The sequence below is a fragment of the Myotis yumanensis genome, unplaced genomic scaffold (assembly GCF_028538775.1).
Source record: "Myotis yumanensis isolate MYYU_CA2020_CCGP unplaced genomic scaffold, mMyoYum1.0.hap1 SCAF_1, whole genome shotgun sequence".
Lineage (NCBI taxonomy): Eukaryota > Metazoa > Chordata > Mammalia > Chiroptera > Vespertilionidae > Myotis > Myotis yumanensis.
This window is the reverse complement of record NW_027223752.1, coordinates 207,820,992-207,835,188: the sequence shown is the minus strand read 5'-3', so window position 1 is coordinate 207,835,188 and position 14,197 is coordinate 207,820,992. Positions and strand designations below refer to the sequence as shown.

The 14,197-nt window shown below is 43.0% G+C and overlaps 1 protein-coding gene across 2 annotated transcripts in view; it reads left to right on the top strand.

The window, feature by feature from the left end:
• Positions 1-11,273, top strand: part of PDGFRA (platelet derived growth factor receptor alpha) — a 44,201-nt gene extending 32,928 nt beyond the window's left edge. For both annotated transcript variants that reach the window (XM_070396561.1, XM_070396568.1), the window contains exons 22-23: positions 2,563-2,804; positions 8,201-11,273. In XM_070396561.1, the coding sequence (XP_070252662.1) occupies positions 2,563-2,804; positions 8,201-8,348 (390 nt within the window). In that variant the 3' untranslated portion in view covers positions 8,349-11,273. The remainder of the gene's footprint in view (positions 1-2,562; positions 2,805-8,200) is intronic.
• Positions 11,274-14,197: the final 2,924 nt, after the last annotated feature.

The following is a 14,197-nucleotide window of genomic DNA, read 5'->3' as shown; positions in this document are numbered from 1 at the left end:
GGTGTGCAAATTACCAGATATAAAAACAGTCACAGGGATGTAGAGTACAGGATAGGGAATATTGTAATAACTAGGTATGGTGTCACATGGGTGCTAGGCTTATTGGGGTGATCATTTTATAAGTTATATAAATGTCTATTCACTATGTTGCATACCTGAAGCTCATGTAACATTGTATATCAGCTGTAATTGAAAAAGAAAAAATTATTTAAAAATTGAAAGGTTTGTCTGGGCCCCTTAGGATAGGTGGAAAGGAATGAGCAAAGGGAAAAGATAAACGCTGGTAGTGAGTGAGCGAGCAGCACTGTTCCACACTGTTTTAAAGGAACATTTCAAAGGAGGAGAAAGATTATGTGATCCAGTGGCCGGGGTTTTATGGAGTGCTCCCCAGGGCCTTGGTTGCCATGGTGAATGAAAACCCTCCCCTTCCCACAGGGCTCCCCTTTCATCTTACGGGTGCAACACCTGTAAGCACTCTACTCTCCAGATGTTTGGGTATCTGAAGCTGCTGTGCAGTTAGTCTCAGGGCATCCACAGCCATTACAGTGCTAATTTGAATGCACCGAAATTCATGCAAAATTGGCTTTTGCCAGCTGACTGGAAGGAACAACCTCAGCTGTTATCTGTGGCTCCAGCTGGTTTTTGTGTGGAATAGGAAACATTGTTCAAAGGAACAAATGTAATTTCATGGAACCAAGCAGGTTATGTTAATGAATGAAACAACCTTCTGCTGAGATGCTGAGAAGGAAACCCAGACACACATGTAAAATAAACTGGATTTCTTAGATTCAGATTAGTCACCATATCGACTTTCCATACTTTTTTGTTTCTCTTTCTCCTTCTCAAGGAGGGATAGTGATAGGAGGCTGCATACTGACCTGGAAATGAAATACTTTTGTCTACTGATTTATCTCACTGCCCATGGCAAGTCCCCTAAGTGAGGCACTGGGGAACCAGAAGGGAATTCATTATAGGTCAAAGACGCTCCGGTTGGTAGAGATATGCTGGTGGAAATAGACTGGAACTAGTGTTGAAATAAGGATGTTTTTAGATCTTTCCTAAAGTTCCTAAGTTTTGAGTTAGATTTCTTCAATGATTAGGGATGGCTTCAGGGATGGCACTCCCTGTGGAAGTCTTTGTCACCTCTAATCAGGACCCATTCAAGCCATGGAGAGAGTAAGGATGTGATGAGGGCAGAGTGTCCATGCTAGTCCCAGAGAGAGGGTGTTTGTGGGGACGGACACCGTCACAGCTGCTGACTCAGACAAGAGGCTTTCAGACCTGCCACAGGAGATTTCTGCCATTGGTGGCCCTTTATTTTCCCTTAAATTTTTTCAATTACAGTTGACATTCAGTATTATTTTATATTAGTTTCAGGTGTATATCATAGTGGTTAGACCAGTGGTCGGCAAACCGTGGCTGGCGAGCCACATGCGGCTCTTTGGCCCCGTGGCATGGCCACGAAGTTTCAATCGCACTGTACGTGCGCGCCTGCACGTGGTATTTTTTGGAAGAGCCACACTCAAGGGGCCAGTTTGCTGACCAGTGGATTAGACATTTATATAATTTATGAGATGATCCCTCCATAAGCCTAGTACCCACCTGGCACCATACATAGTTATTACACTGACTGTTTCCCCTATTCTGTACTTCATATCCCCAGGACTATTTTGTAACTGCCAATTTGTACTTCACCTTTTGTTCTATCTATGAGTCTGTTTTGCTTGTTCATTTATTTGTTCTTTACATTCCACATATAAGTGAAGTCATATGGCATCTGTCTTTTTCTGTTTGACTTATTTCACTTAACATAATACCCTCTAGGTTCACCCATGCTGTCACAAATGGAAAGATTTCATTCTTTTTTTATGGCCAAGTAATATTCTCTCTCTCTCTCTATATATATATCTCATGTTTATCCAATTGTTGAGGGGCACTTAGGTTGCTTCCATATCTTGGCTATTGAAAATAATGCTGGTTCCATAGCCCTGAAACTAAGTCTATGTTAGTGTGTGGGCCCTTTAAGAGGAACCTGGGTTTCTAACAGCCTTCCATCTCGCCCAGATAAACGGAATCCCTGCTGATTTTCACGCTGGATGTTATGGGGGCTCCTCTTCCCAGCACTGATGCTCTGGGCTGGGGAGCCCAGGGTTGGGCTGGGACCCCTTTCTTCTCAGGGTGGTCCTCCACAGCTGAGATATCCCTCCTGCTTTGTAACCACCATGCATGGGTGTGAGGCCAGCCTGTTTCATATCTGTGCCCTTCCTACACGGCTTCTTCTTTGTATCCTTAGTTATAGGACCTCTTTCCAGCTGGTCTTCAGATGTTTCTCCAGGTTGATTGTTCTATAATTTAGTTGTAATTTTGATGTGGTCATGAGAGGTGGTGGCCCTTTTTTCATGCCCCTCATCTCTGGGGACAGTTGACACTTGACTCTCCTTCAGTTGTCTAAATCCCACATCTGTAAGGTAATTTGGAAATATGGACAGTTAAAATGAATAAATACATATCTGCAGTTTGGTCAGTAACACCCGAGTAATGATGTGAAATGAATGTTTGCAGAGTTATGAAAAGATTCACCTGGATTTCCTGAAGAGCGACCATCCTGCTGTGGCGCGCATGCGAGTGGATGCTGACAACGCCTACATTGGCGTCACCTACAAAAACGAGGAGGACAAGCTGAAGGACTGGGAGGGTGGCCTGGACGAGCAGAGGCTGAGTGCTGACAGCGGCTACATCATCCCTCTGCCTGACATCGACCCCATTCCTGAGGAGGAAGACCTGGGCAAGAGGAACAGACACAGGTAGATGTGGGTGTGGCCTCAGCTTCCAGCAGCGCTCCCCCTGCCCCAGCCCCAGCCCCTGCCCCTGCCCCTGCCCCTGCCCCTGCCCCAGCACACCTGAAGACAGGAGTTGTTGCCCAGATGATCAGGCTCCCGGTGGTGAATCTGTCTTAGGGGACCAAGGGGTATAGAACCCCCAGTTTTGAAAACACTTCCATTAGATCCTAATATGTGCCCCCTGGAGCTGGGGGAGGTGTAGGGCAGGGAAGGATGTGCTTCCCCGGTGGAGAATCTTTGACCTAAACCCTCAGGTAATTTGATCAAATTTACACAGCAACTGAGATTATTGAGATGCTATAGGCCTCTTTTGCTGTTTCCTTAATTAGTCACCCAGAAAGGCGAGAGAGGCTAGACTGGGCTATTTGACGCCACATCAGTGCTTTATAACTCTAGCTGCAAATTGGAATCACCTGGGGAAATTTTTAAAAGTACTGATATACAAGCCTCACCCAGACCGAAGACTTAGAATCTCTGGGAGTGGGGCTCAAGCGTGCTCTGGCTGGTTTGTGTTGTTGTTTTTTTTTCTTTTTTCTTTTTTAAAATATATTTTATTGATTTTTTACAGAGAGGAAGGGAGAGGGATAGAGAGTTAGAAACATCGATGAGAGAGAAACATCGATCAGCTGCCTCCTGCACACCCCCTACTGGGGATGTGCCCGCAACCAAGGTACATGCCCTTGACTGGAATCGAACCTGGGACCTTTCAGTCTGCAGGCCGACGCTCTATCCACTGAGCCAAACTGGTCAGGGCTGTGTTTTCTTTTTAACTTTGTATTATGGAAGAGTTCTAAAATGCACAATTCAAACAGTATTGTGAACTGTCAGGTATCCATCACTTCCCTTCGATGTTTACAACCTCATGGCCAGTCTGCATGCATGGCTGTATCTATTCCTCCACCTCTGCCCCCTCTGGAGTATTTTAAAGCACATCCTAAACATCATATCATTTTGTCCACAAATATTCCAGTATGGGTTTCTAAATGATAAAGGCTCCATCTCTAAAAATAACTATAGTAATTATAATAACTATAATATCATTATCTCACCCCCCTAATTGACAATAAATTAATATCAAGTTAGTATTCCCATTTCTTTGATCCCCTCACAAATATTATTTTACATTTGGTTTGTTTTATTCAAGACCCAAATAAGAGTCACACAGTGGATATATCTCTAAGTTTGTTGACATGACACATATTCTGCCTCTCTTTGCCCCTAGCATGTTATCTGTGAAGAAACCAGAGCATTTGCCTGTAGAATTCTCACATTCAAAATGTTGCTGATTGCATCCTGTAGTGTATTTTACCATGTGCTTCTGCCTCATATTTCTGTTGTAAACTGGTAGCTCGTCTTGAGACTTGATCTAACTCAGGTTAGATTTTGATGCGAGTATGCTTCAGAGAAGGTGCTGTGTACTTCTGTCGGGAGGTGCCTACTGTCCAGATGTGTCCCCTTTTGTGACACTAGCAGCCATTGGTGATCCTTCCCTAGACCCATTACTTTACTACCAAGATGATGCAAATGCACAGCCAGGACTAGAACTGTTGGTTTACACGGCCCAGGTGGAATGCCCCAACCACACTCTCTCTGCACAGCCTCTGAGCAGAGGCAGGAGAAGGTGATGGTGGCCCTTTGTTCAAGGTCCAAGTTGCTATGAGTCTCCTTTTTCCCCCTCTTTCTTTGCAATATTGTCCCTTCTTCCTCATTCAGTTGACTACATACAATTACTGAAGCACAGGCATTATTATCTGGGAGGCTTATGATTGTGACCGCTCCCAGCCAACTGAGGTATGAGGTTTAGATAGCCTTTGCTTATTTGCATGCACCAGGTAATTTTAAAAGAACGAGTTTTGTTTTGATTTTGGAATGTGTGGTTTAAATGAGATTTGGAGATGGGGCAAAGTGGTCTGTCTGACTTACTGTTCTAATTGTCCTTTGCTCAGGACAAAATGTGTTTACATTCCTTTAGCAAGCAGTGTTTGTCCACGTTTTGGGGATCTGTGGTAGAACTCTCAGGGGTGGGGAAGGCTGAGCAGGGGGCCTCGGCACACTCCCAGCTCTGTCATCTATTTAGTTCCTGTGTGTTTGGGGACTCTGAATAATATTTCTGTTGTAAAAAGGATTCTGCATCTAAATAAAGTTAGAAAGTCACATTGAGATAAATAACATAAGAAAGGTGTCCCCAGAATTTTTCTAGGGATAGAGGAGGCTAGACTGCAGAACTTGACACATATCCGACAGAGAGAACGATTCTAGTTGCTAGGTAGTGGTCGCATTAGATAATGAGAACGTCTGCTAGGGCGACACATTTGATCTCCTTTGAATCACGCAGATTGAGTCCCAAATGACTACACGAGGTCTGATGAGACTCTGGTCCTGACAGTGGGCTGAGCATGGTGTCAGCTCAGGTGGCCATAACACAGTACCACAGACTGGGGGCTGAATCAACAGAACTTTATTTTCTCGCTGTTCTGGAGGCTGGAAGTTTAAGATCAAAGTGTTGACAGGCTTGGTTCCTCCTGAGGCCTCTCACCTTGGATCGCACATGGCCACCTTCTTCTTGTGTCTTTTTCTTCCTTTCTTCCTTTCTTTTTTTATCCTCACCTGAGGATATTTTTTGCCATTGCTTTTCAGAGAGAGTGGAAGGGGAGGGAGAGAGAAAGGGAGAAACATCGATGTGAGAGAGACACATCGACAGGTTATCTCCCACATACACCCTGACCAGGGGCAGGGAGAGAACCCACAACCCAGGTATGTGCCCTTGACCAGGAATTGAACCCGAGACCCTACGGTGCACGAGTCGACACTCCAAACACTGAGCCACACTGGCCAAGGCTTCTTGTGTCTTTTCGGGTGCAAGTACCACTGGTGTTTTGTCCTCTTCTTATAAGAATACTAGTTCTATTGGATTAAGGCCTTACTTTCATAACCTCATTTAACTTTAATTACCTCTTTAAAGGTTCTATTTCCCAATACAGTCATATTAAGATTTCAAATTCAACAAATGAATTGGAGGGAGGCGCACAATTCAGCCGGTAAAAGAGAGGGGATCCCCGAGCTGGGGTGCTCTGGGTTTAGGCAGGCAGAGTCAGCGTGGTGTCCCGAGGAACCTTCTCCTCAGGCTCAGGATGCTTGGCCTCAGCAGGGGAGAGGGCAGGAGGAAGACAGGGCCTTGCTGTAGAGACTTCAGGAATCCTGGTCAGAGCCTGTTGGGAGCCAGGTCCTGGGCTGTAAGAGGGGCACTGTGGCTCAGGAACCAGGTGTAATCCTAGTCATCAGCTCTAGGACCCACCGTGAAGCCTGGGGAGCAGCAGGGATGGTCTGGTGCTGAGTTTCTGTGGGAGTTAGCTTCTGTGCCCACACTTCTGCCTTCTCTCTGGGAGATGGCCTGTCAGAGAGGAGCATGCCAAGCCCAGGAGGGCCAGTTCCAGGGAGACAGACTCTCTGTGGAACTTGCCCCAAAAGAGGGGGCCAGCCGTCCAAATCACAGCATCCAAGAAAGTGTCATAATCGCACGCCCCAGCTGAGTTGGGTCAATAGCCAAGGGGTGATTCAGGCCCCTAGTCATTGGCAAGGCCCAGGAACACTCTGGCCTGCCAGGGAAGAGGGGATGTCAGGACTAGATGGTCAGCCAAGTGGACTGGGGTTCCCAGTGAGGTTCCAGGTCCAGGGTGTAAGTAGGGGCGTGGGGTGGAATATAAACTAGTCACCGAGGCAAAAGCTCACCATAGGAAAGGGCCCAATCTGTGGGCTGTGAAGGGAAACTTCAGTCCAGTAGCCGCATTGGTTTTAAGTGCTCGCCAGGCCACAGGGGCCTTGGGATGCAGGACAGCAAACCGTTCCCCAGAGGTTTCTACTGGGCCAGGCTCGATTTTCTGCTTGGAAATGATATGGAGAGGGGTGTGGGGGACAGAGGCTGAGGAATCAGGCTGGGTTGACAGGCAGGAAACAGCTGACCGGGCTGAGCCCCTCTGTGGTGTGTGTGAGCCTCCTCCTTCTGGCTGACCAGCCTATAATGTGGTTTAGATGCTGTGTATATAGCGTGGTGCTGCTGCCACACAGTGAGGAGAAGAGACCATTCCTGCCTGTTAGCAGGTGGTAATCTGCTTAGAGCTAAAAGACATACATAAACATTTAGCAAACAAGGCAGGAGAACCAAAATACTAAGAGTTCAGAGAAGGAAGGACAGACAGGGAATCGTGACAGGCTGATTTAGGGAAGATCATTTTCCAAAACTTTTGTGAAAAATTTTAAATGTCTAGAAAAATTGAGAGAATACATTTCCCACTTGGATTTAGCAGTTGTCAACATTTTGCCACATTGCTTGCTCTATCTATCTATCTATCTATCTAATAGGTGTTGAGTATTTCACATGCATACATACTCATATTTTTTATTCTTGCAAAATTGTTTAAAACCAAATCACTTGAAACTGTAGCACGCATCCCTTCAGAATAAAGATTCTCTCCTACATAACCACAATCTCATGATTACCCATAAGAAAATTAAACTATTTCCTGATATCATCTAATATCTAGGCCCTATTCAAATTCAGGTGAGGGTTTGAATACTAGCAATAATAATAACAGCTAACATTTATTGACCACCTATTATGTTCTAGGCACTGGGCTCAGTGCTTTATGGTTATTACCTCATTTAATCACCCTAACAAACAGGAATATTGTCAGGCACCATTGTCATCCCATTTTACAGTCAAGGGAACAAGTTCAGGGCTTAAGTGACTTGTGAAGTCCCATAGCTACTAAGTGGTGGACCATTCCAGACCTGAGACTGTCTGCCTCTAGAATGTTCCCTCGATGCCTCTACTCTAGTAAGTAAAGAGCCTTCACCTGGCCTTCAAGAGGAGGGGAAGGAAGGCATTCCAGGCCAGTGGGGTGACATCCTGAGAACACAGCTTGCACATTCAGGAGGTTTCAGGAGAGCAAGGGACTGGCCTGGCTGTAGTTTGCCCCTGATTCCATCCCTCTGCTTTCCCTTCCCCGTGCCTTTTGACCAGGCATTGCTTATTTTCTCTTCCAGGAGGATTGAGTTAGGAAAGTAGACATTGTCTTAGCTTATTAGCAACTTTGGTGAAAGATTTAGCAGGAGAGAAGGAAAGCTGAAGTGTGGAGATGACCCGCGGACCTTGATTTTCCAGGTGGCCCACCACAGTGTGATGGGTGATGAGTAGCTGCCTGGCTTGGTGGTAGAATCTTGCCCAACTGGGTAGCCCAAGTTTGAATGCAAAGGGTCTTGCAGGAAGAGCTCCTTTGCCTTTGGGGGCCACCCTAGAAACGCCACCATGGTCAGGTTGGGCTGTACGTGGCTGTAACCTTTCCTCTTTTTTTTCTCCCCAGCTCGCAGACCTCTGAAGAGAGTGCCATTGAGACAGGTTCCAGCAGCTCCACCTTCATCAAGAGAGAGGACGAGACCATTGAGGACATCGACATGATGGATGACATTGGCATAGACTCCTCAGACCTGGTGGAGGACAGCTTCCTTTAACTTGCGGATTCGAGGGGTACCTTCCACTCCCGGAGCCGCCGTGGATCCTATTGAGAAAACCACTTTATTGCAATGCAAAGTTTGAGAGGAGGACTCGGATGATGTGTAAAGAGAAGCTCCCAGCCCAGGGCCTCCGGGAGCCCTCTACATGTGAGTGAATGGGATATTTTGAAATGAACTTCTTCAGCGTTGCCTCTTGCAATGCTTCAGTAGCATCTCAGCGTGTGAAGTTTGGAGGTAGTTGGACAAGGAAATAATGGACCACACAAGACGAACTTTGTGTTTCAAGGCATTGGTGAGATTCCAACATACACAAGTTTTGTTGCAACAGAACTCCAGCATTGTAATTATGTAAATAACTCTAACCAAGGATGTGTTTAGTTTTGTATTAACTATCTGCTCTGGACCTCTGAAGAGACGGACCACTCAACCCATCCATGTACTTCCTGTTTGAAACCTGGTATCAGCTGCTGTGGAACTTTCTAATGAAGTACATGCAAAACCACTTTTGAACCTTAAAAGGTACTGGTACTATAAGCATTTTACTTTGTTTTTTTTTTTTTTTAGTGTTAAAGAGATAAAGGCTAATGATTAACCAACCTTGTTTAATAGATTTGGGTCATTTAGAAGCCCAACATCTCATTTTTATATTGTAATCTATGTTTATAATAATACTACTGTTATCAGTAATGCTAAATGTGTAATATGTAACACGTTTTCCCTACAAAGAAAGCACAATTTTTAAAAAAATCCTTACTAAGTAGGTTGACAGTTTTTGACATTTATATTAAATAACATATGTTTCTCTATAAAATATGGTGATAGCTTTAGTGGATTAAATTTAGTTGAACATAGAGAACAAAGTAAAAGTAGTGTCTTCCAGGAAGTCAGAGTTTTTACCTACGTACTGAATAGGTCCCCTAACCCGTTGTACTAAAAACAATTAACTACCCTCAGAAGTGATGGGATTGGAAACAAATAAGCAAAACCCTTGAATCCTAAATATCCTCAATATAAAGGCATAAGCCTATGACTAACATGACTTCTTATGGAAAATACAATCATCAGCAAAAAGATGGCATTTGCAGAGATTTTACTCATGCCTGGTGATAACTTTGGTGGATCCCAACATATATGTTTTTAAAATTCTACAGACCCTAAAAGAGGCAGAAGAATATCCTGAATATGAGCCCCTTTTCTTCTCTTACCCCAAGGAGAAATAGTTTGAAACTCTGAGCCCATAAAGGCATTGCTTAGTGAAGGCCGTGTGTGCCTTCATCTGGATCTTTGGTTCCCAAACGGAACTGGCAACCAGAATCCCCTGATGGTAAGTCCTCGTCCCAGAGATTCTGAATGACTAGATCTTGGGGGAGCAGAAACCTGTATTTTTATAAACACGCTGGCTGTTTTGATCAGCCGGGTCTGGAAAATACCAGCGTAGGTTACAGGAAACAGCCATGGGAAAAAAATAATTTGAAATTAGGAACTGGGCTGCTGTTGAAATCTTTGGCTTCGGGTCAGTGCCACTTAATGCCACATATCTAGCAATTGCTATCCTCAATTTAACTTTTCAGTCTTTGCTGAGGCTGACCGTGCTAAATCTTGGTTGGCAGGTCTTCTGAAAGTAAAGGCACTGCTGCCCACAGCATGGGGGCGCTGAACTCCCTCTTCCCTCAGCCCCAAAATGCATGTACAAAAACGATGAAGGTTAGTGTGCCAAGTCTCTAGAACCAGGCCAATATTTTGGTGAAAAAAAGAAAAGTTTTTCTGATATTTTGGGGCTAGATGGGAGGACAAATTGTCACATCAATCTAAACTGTCAAACTGGTTGGCGTGGGTTCATTGGCATTCTTTGCAATACCGCTTAATCTCTGCTACCATATGAATGAAACATGGGCTATGATTACTGCAATCACTGTGTACGCTCCTGACAGGTGATGCTTTGAAAGATGTAAAAGCCATAACAAGGTACTTGACTACCTACTGGTGTAATCTCAGTGCAGGCTCAACTTTCTTATCCACCTTTTTCATAGCGTGAAGACTGAGCCAGATTGGCCAATTAAAAAAGCAAACCTAACTAGGTCCTGTAGAGCCAATTAGACTTGAAATACATTTGTATTTCTAGAATCACAGCTCAAGCATTCTGTTTATCACTCACTCTCCCGTGTGTAGCCTTCTTTTGTTGCTACTTTGCATTTTGATGTTCCCTTGAGTCTTGCGTGACATCATCAGGCTGGAGAAGATTTTCAGACCAGCAGGTTCCAGTCCTAACAAATGCTCCCCCCGGAGTTTGTGTGTAATTGCATTTTGTTGTTGTTTTTGTTTTGTAAAAAAACAGCGTTTTCAGTGCATCACAGATTTGTTTCCTTTATGGCCTACTGCAAAGTCCCCAGATGAAAATTTGCCAATCATTCCTGCTTTCTGTTTTTATGAAGACAATCAAAGCTGGCCTGAGAAACAAAATTTGTGACTTTTAAAATGATCTATGATGTCCTTAAAATGTGGTCTGCCAACCTGTAACAAAATGGTCCTATTTTTGTGAAGAGGGACGTAAGATACAATGATGTTATACATCAATATGTATATATGTATTTCTATGTAGACTTGGAGAATACTGCCAAAACATTTATGACAAGCTGTATCACTGCCTTTGTTTATATTTTTTTAACTGTGATATTCCCCACAGGCACATTAACTGTTGCACTTTTGAATGTCCAAAATTTATATTTTAGAAATAATAAAGAGAAAAATACGTAAGTGTTCCCGAAACAGTGGTGTGGTGAATGTGTGAGAAGAACTAACTCGATAGGAAGGGTCTACCGGTGCAAAATGTATTGCAAGTCCCCGTTCATGTTTTTGTTTTTAAACGTGTAAATGAAGATCTTTATATTTCAATAAATGAGATATATATATAATTTAAAGTTATGCTAAGGTTCCAACATTTTTGTCTTTAGTTTAATCATATAAATTGAAGCAATCCTATTCAATTTATTTTCTTAGCAACATTTCAGTAGGACTCTGTATTATGGTTTTGATGAAACCAATAGAAAATTTAAGATGTAAACATTATTTAAGCTAGTCAGTTCTCAGACTCAGCATTTGACTTAAAGATGATTGGCACTTGGCTAATCTTTGAGCCTATTTGTTTTAAATATATTTTTATTGATTTCAGAGAGGATGGGAGAGAGAAAGAGATAGAACATCAATGATGAGGGAGAATCATTGATTGGCTGCCTCCTGCACAGCCCCTACTAGGGATCAAGCCTACAACCTGGGCATGTGCCCTTGACCGGAATCAAACCCGGGACCCTTCAGTCTGCAGGCCAACACTCTATCCACTGAGCAAAACCAGCTAGGGCCTTTGAGCCTATTTTTGTTTGTTTATTTGTTATAATAGCATATTATTGTTTTTAAATTTTTTATTTTTATTTTTCAATTACAGTTTACTGTCTATTATTTTGTATTGATTTCAGGTGTACAGCATAGTAGTTAGACAATCATATACCTTTTTAAAAATATATATTTTTATTGATTTCAAAGAGAAAGGGAGAGGGAGAGAAAGATAGAAACATCAGCGATAAGAGGGAATCATTGATCCACCGCCTCCACATGCCCCCCACTGGGGATCGAGCCCGAAACCTGGGCATGTGCCCCGACAGGGAATCGAACCGTGACCTCCAGGTTCACAGGTTGACACTCAACCACTGAGCCATGCCGGCCAGGTGACAATGATATACTTTAAAGGGGTCCCCGCTGATATTTCCAGTACCCATCGGGCACCATGCACACTTATTACGATATTATTGACTATATTCTCTATGCTATGCTTTACATCCCATGACTATTTTGTGACTACCAATTTGTACTTCTCAATTTTTTCACCTCTTTCACCCAGTCCCCTGACCCCCTCCCCTGTGGCAACCACCAGTCTGCTCTGTGTGTATAATAGCATATTATTGCGTGATGTTTTCCTGTGCAATATGAAGAGTAGAGGACAGCATTTACTCTGGACAGCATTCAAACATTACAAAGGCATCAAGTACAAAGTTAAAGTTTTTTCCACCACATCTTCTTCCCTGTCCCATCTCCCAGAGGTAGGACTGCGTCACTTGGTGAGTGTTTTCGTATCCTTGCAGCCCCCTTTTTGTGCATCTGCTGATACACATACCCACGCATACCTCAGAGATATTGGGGGTTCCGTTCCAAACCACCGCAATAAAGTGAGTTGTAATTTTTTTTTTTTTTTTTGCTGGTGTAAGGTCTTTCCTTTAATTTGTAAAACACACAACAGCTGTGAAGTATAATAAAGCTATTTTTGCTTTATATTTAACCTAGAAGGGATTGTACTTTAAATAATGCTTTGTGATATGCTTTTCTCTTTTTCTTTTCTTTTTAAAGATAGACTATTTAAAAAAATATATATTTTATTGATTTTTTACAGAGAGGAAGGGAGAGAGATAGAGAGTTAGAAACATCGATGAGAGAGAAACATCGATCAGCTGCCTCCTGCAAACCTCCTACTGGGGATGTGCCCACAACCAAGGTACATGCCCTTGACTGGAATCGAACCTGGGAACTTCAGCCCGCAGGCCGATGCTCTATCCACTGAGCCAAACCGGTTACGACACAGACAGACTATTTTTTAGAGCAGTTTTAGGTTCACAACAAAAAATTTTATTATTTTATTTATTTTTAAAATTTATTTATTTTTAAATTGTTTTATTGCTTAAAGTATCACAAAGAGTATTATATATGTCTCCTTTTTTTTTTTCTCCCCTTGACCTTCCCCTAGCCTCCCATACCACCCAGTGTCTTGTGTTCATTGGTTATGCTTATATGCATGCATACAAGTCCTTCGGTTGATCTCTTGCCCACCCCCCCAACCCTCCCCGGCCTTCCCGCTGTAGTTTGACAGTCTGTTCGATGTTGCTCTGCCTCTGTATCTATTTTTGTTCATCAGTTTATAATGGTCTTAATTATCCATAAATGAGTGAGATCATGTGCTATTTTTCTTTCATTGACTGGCTTATTTCACTTAGCATAATGCTCTCCAGTTCCATCCATGCTGTTGCAAATGGTAAGAATGCCTTCTTTTTTACAGCAGCATAGTATTCCATTGTGTAGATGTACCACAGTTTTCTAATCCATTCATCTGCTGATGGGCACTTAGGCTGTTTCCAGATCTTAGCTATGGTAAATTGTGCTGCTATGAACATAGGGGTGCATATATCCTTTCTGATTGGTGTTTCTGGTTTCTTGGGATATATTCCTAGAAGTGGGATCACTGGGTCAAATGGGAGTTCCATTTTTAACTTTTTGAGGAACCTCCATACTGTCTTCCACAGTGGCTGCACCAGTCTGCATTCCCACCAGCAGTGCACAAGTGTTCCTTTTTCTCCACATCCTCGCCAGCACTTGTCGTTTGTTGATTTGTTGATGATAGCCATTCTGACAGGTGTGAGATGATACCTCATTGTTGTTTTGATTTGCATTTCTCGGATGATTAGTGACTTTGAGCATTTTTTCATATGTCTCTTGGCTTTTTGAATGTCCTCTTTTGAAAAGTGTCTATTTAGGTCCTTTCACAACAAAATTGAGAGGAAGGCACAGCCCCTGCCCTCCACACATGCACAGCCTCCCCATTCTCACTATCCCCCACAGAGGGGCACATTTGCTACAATTGATAACACATCATTATCCCCAGAGTCCACAGTGCTTTGTATTTTAAATGCTATATTTAAAGATCTCTGTAAAAAGTATATATATATATATATATATATATATATATATATATATATATAATTTCCCTCATTTTTATCCACTGCATAGTATCCCACTGTGTAAATATG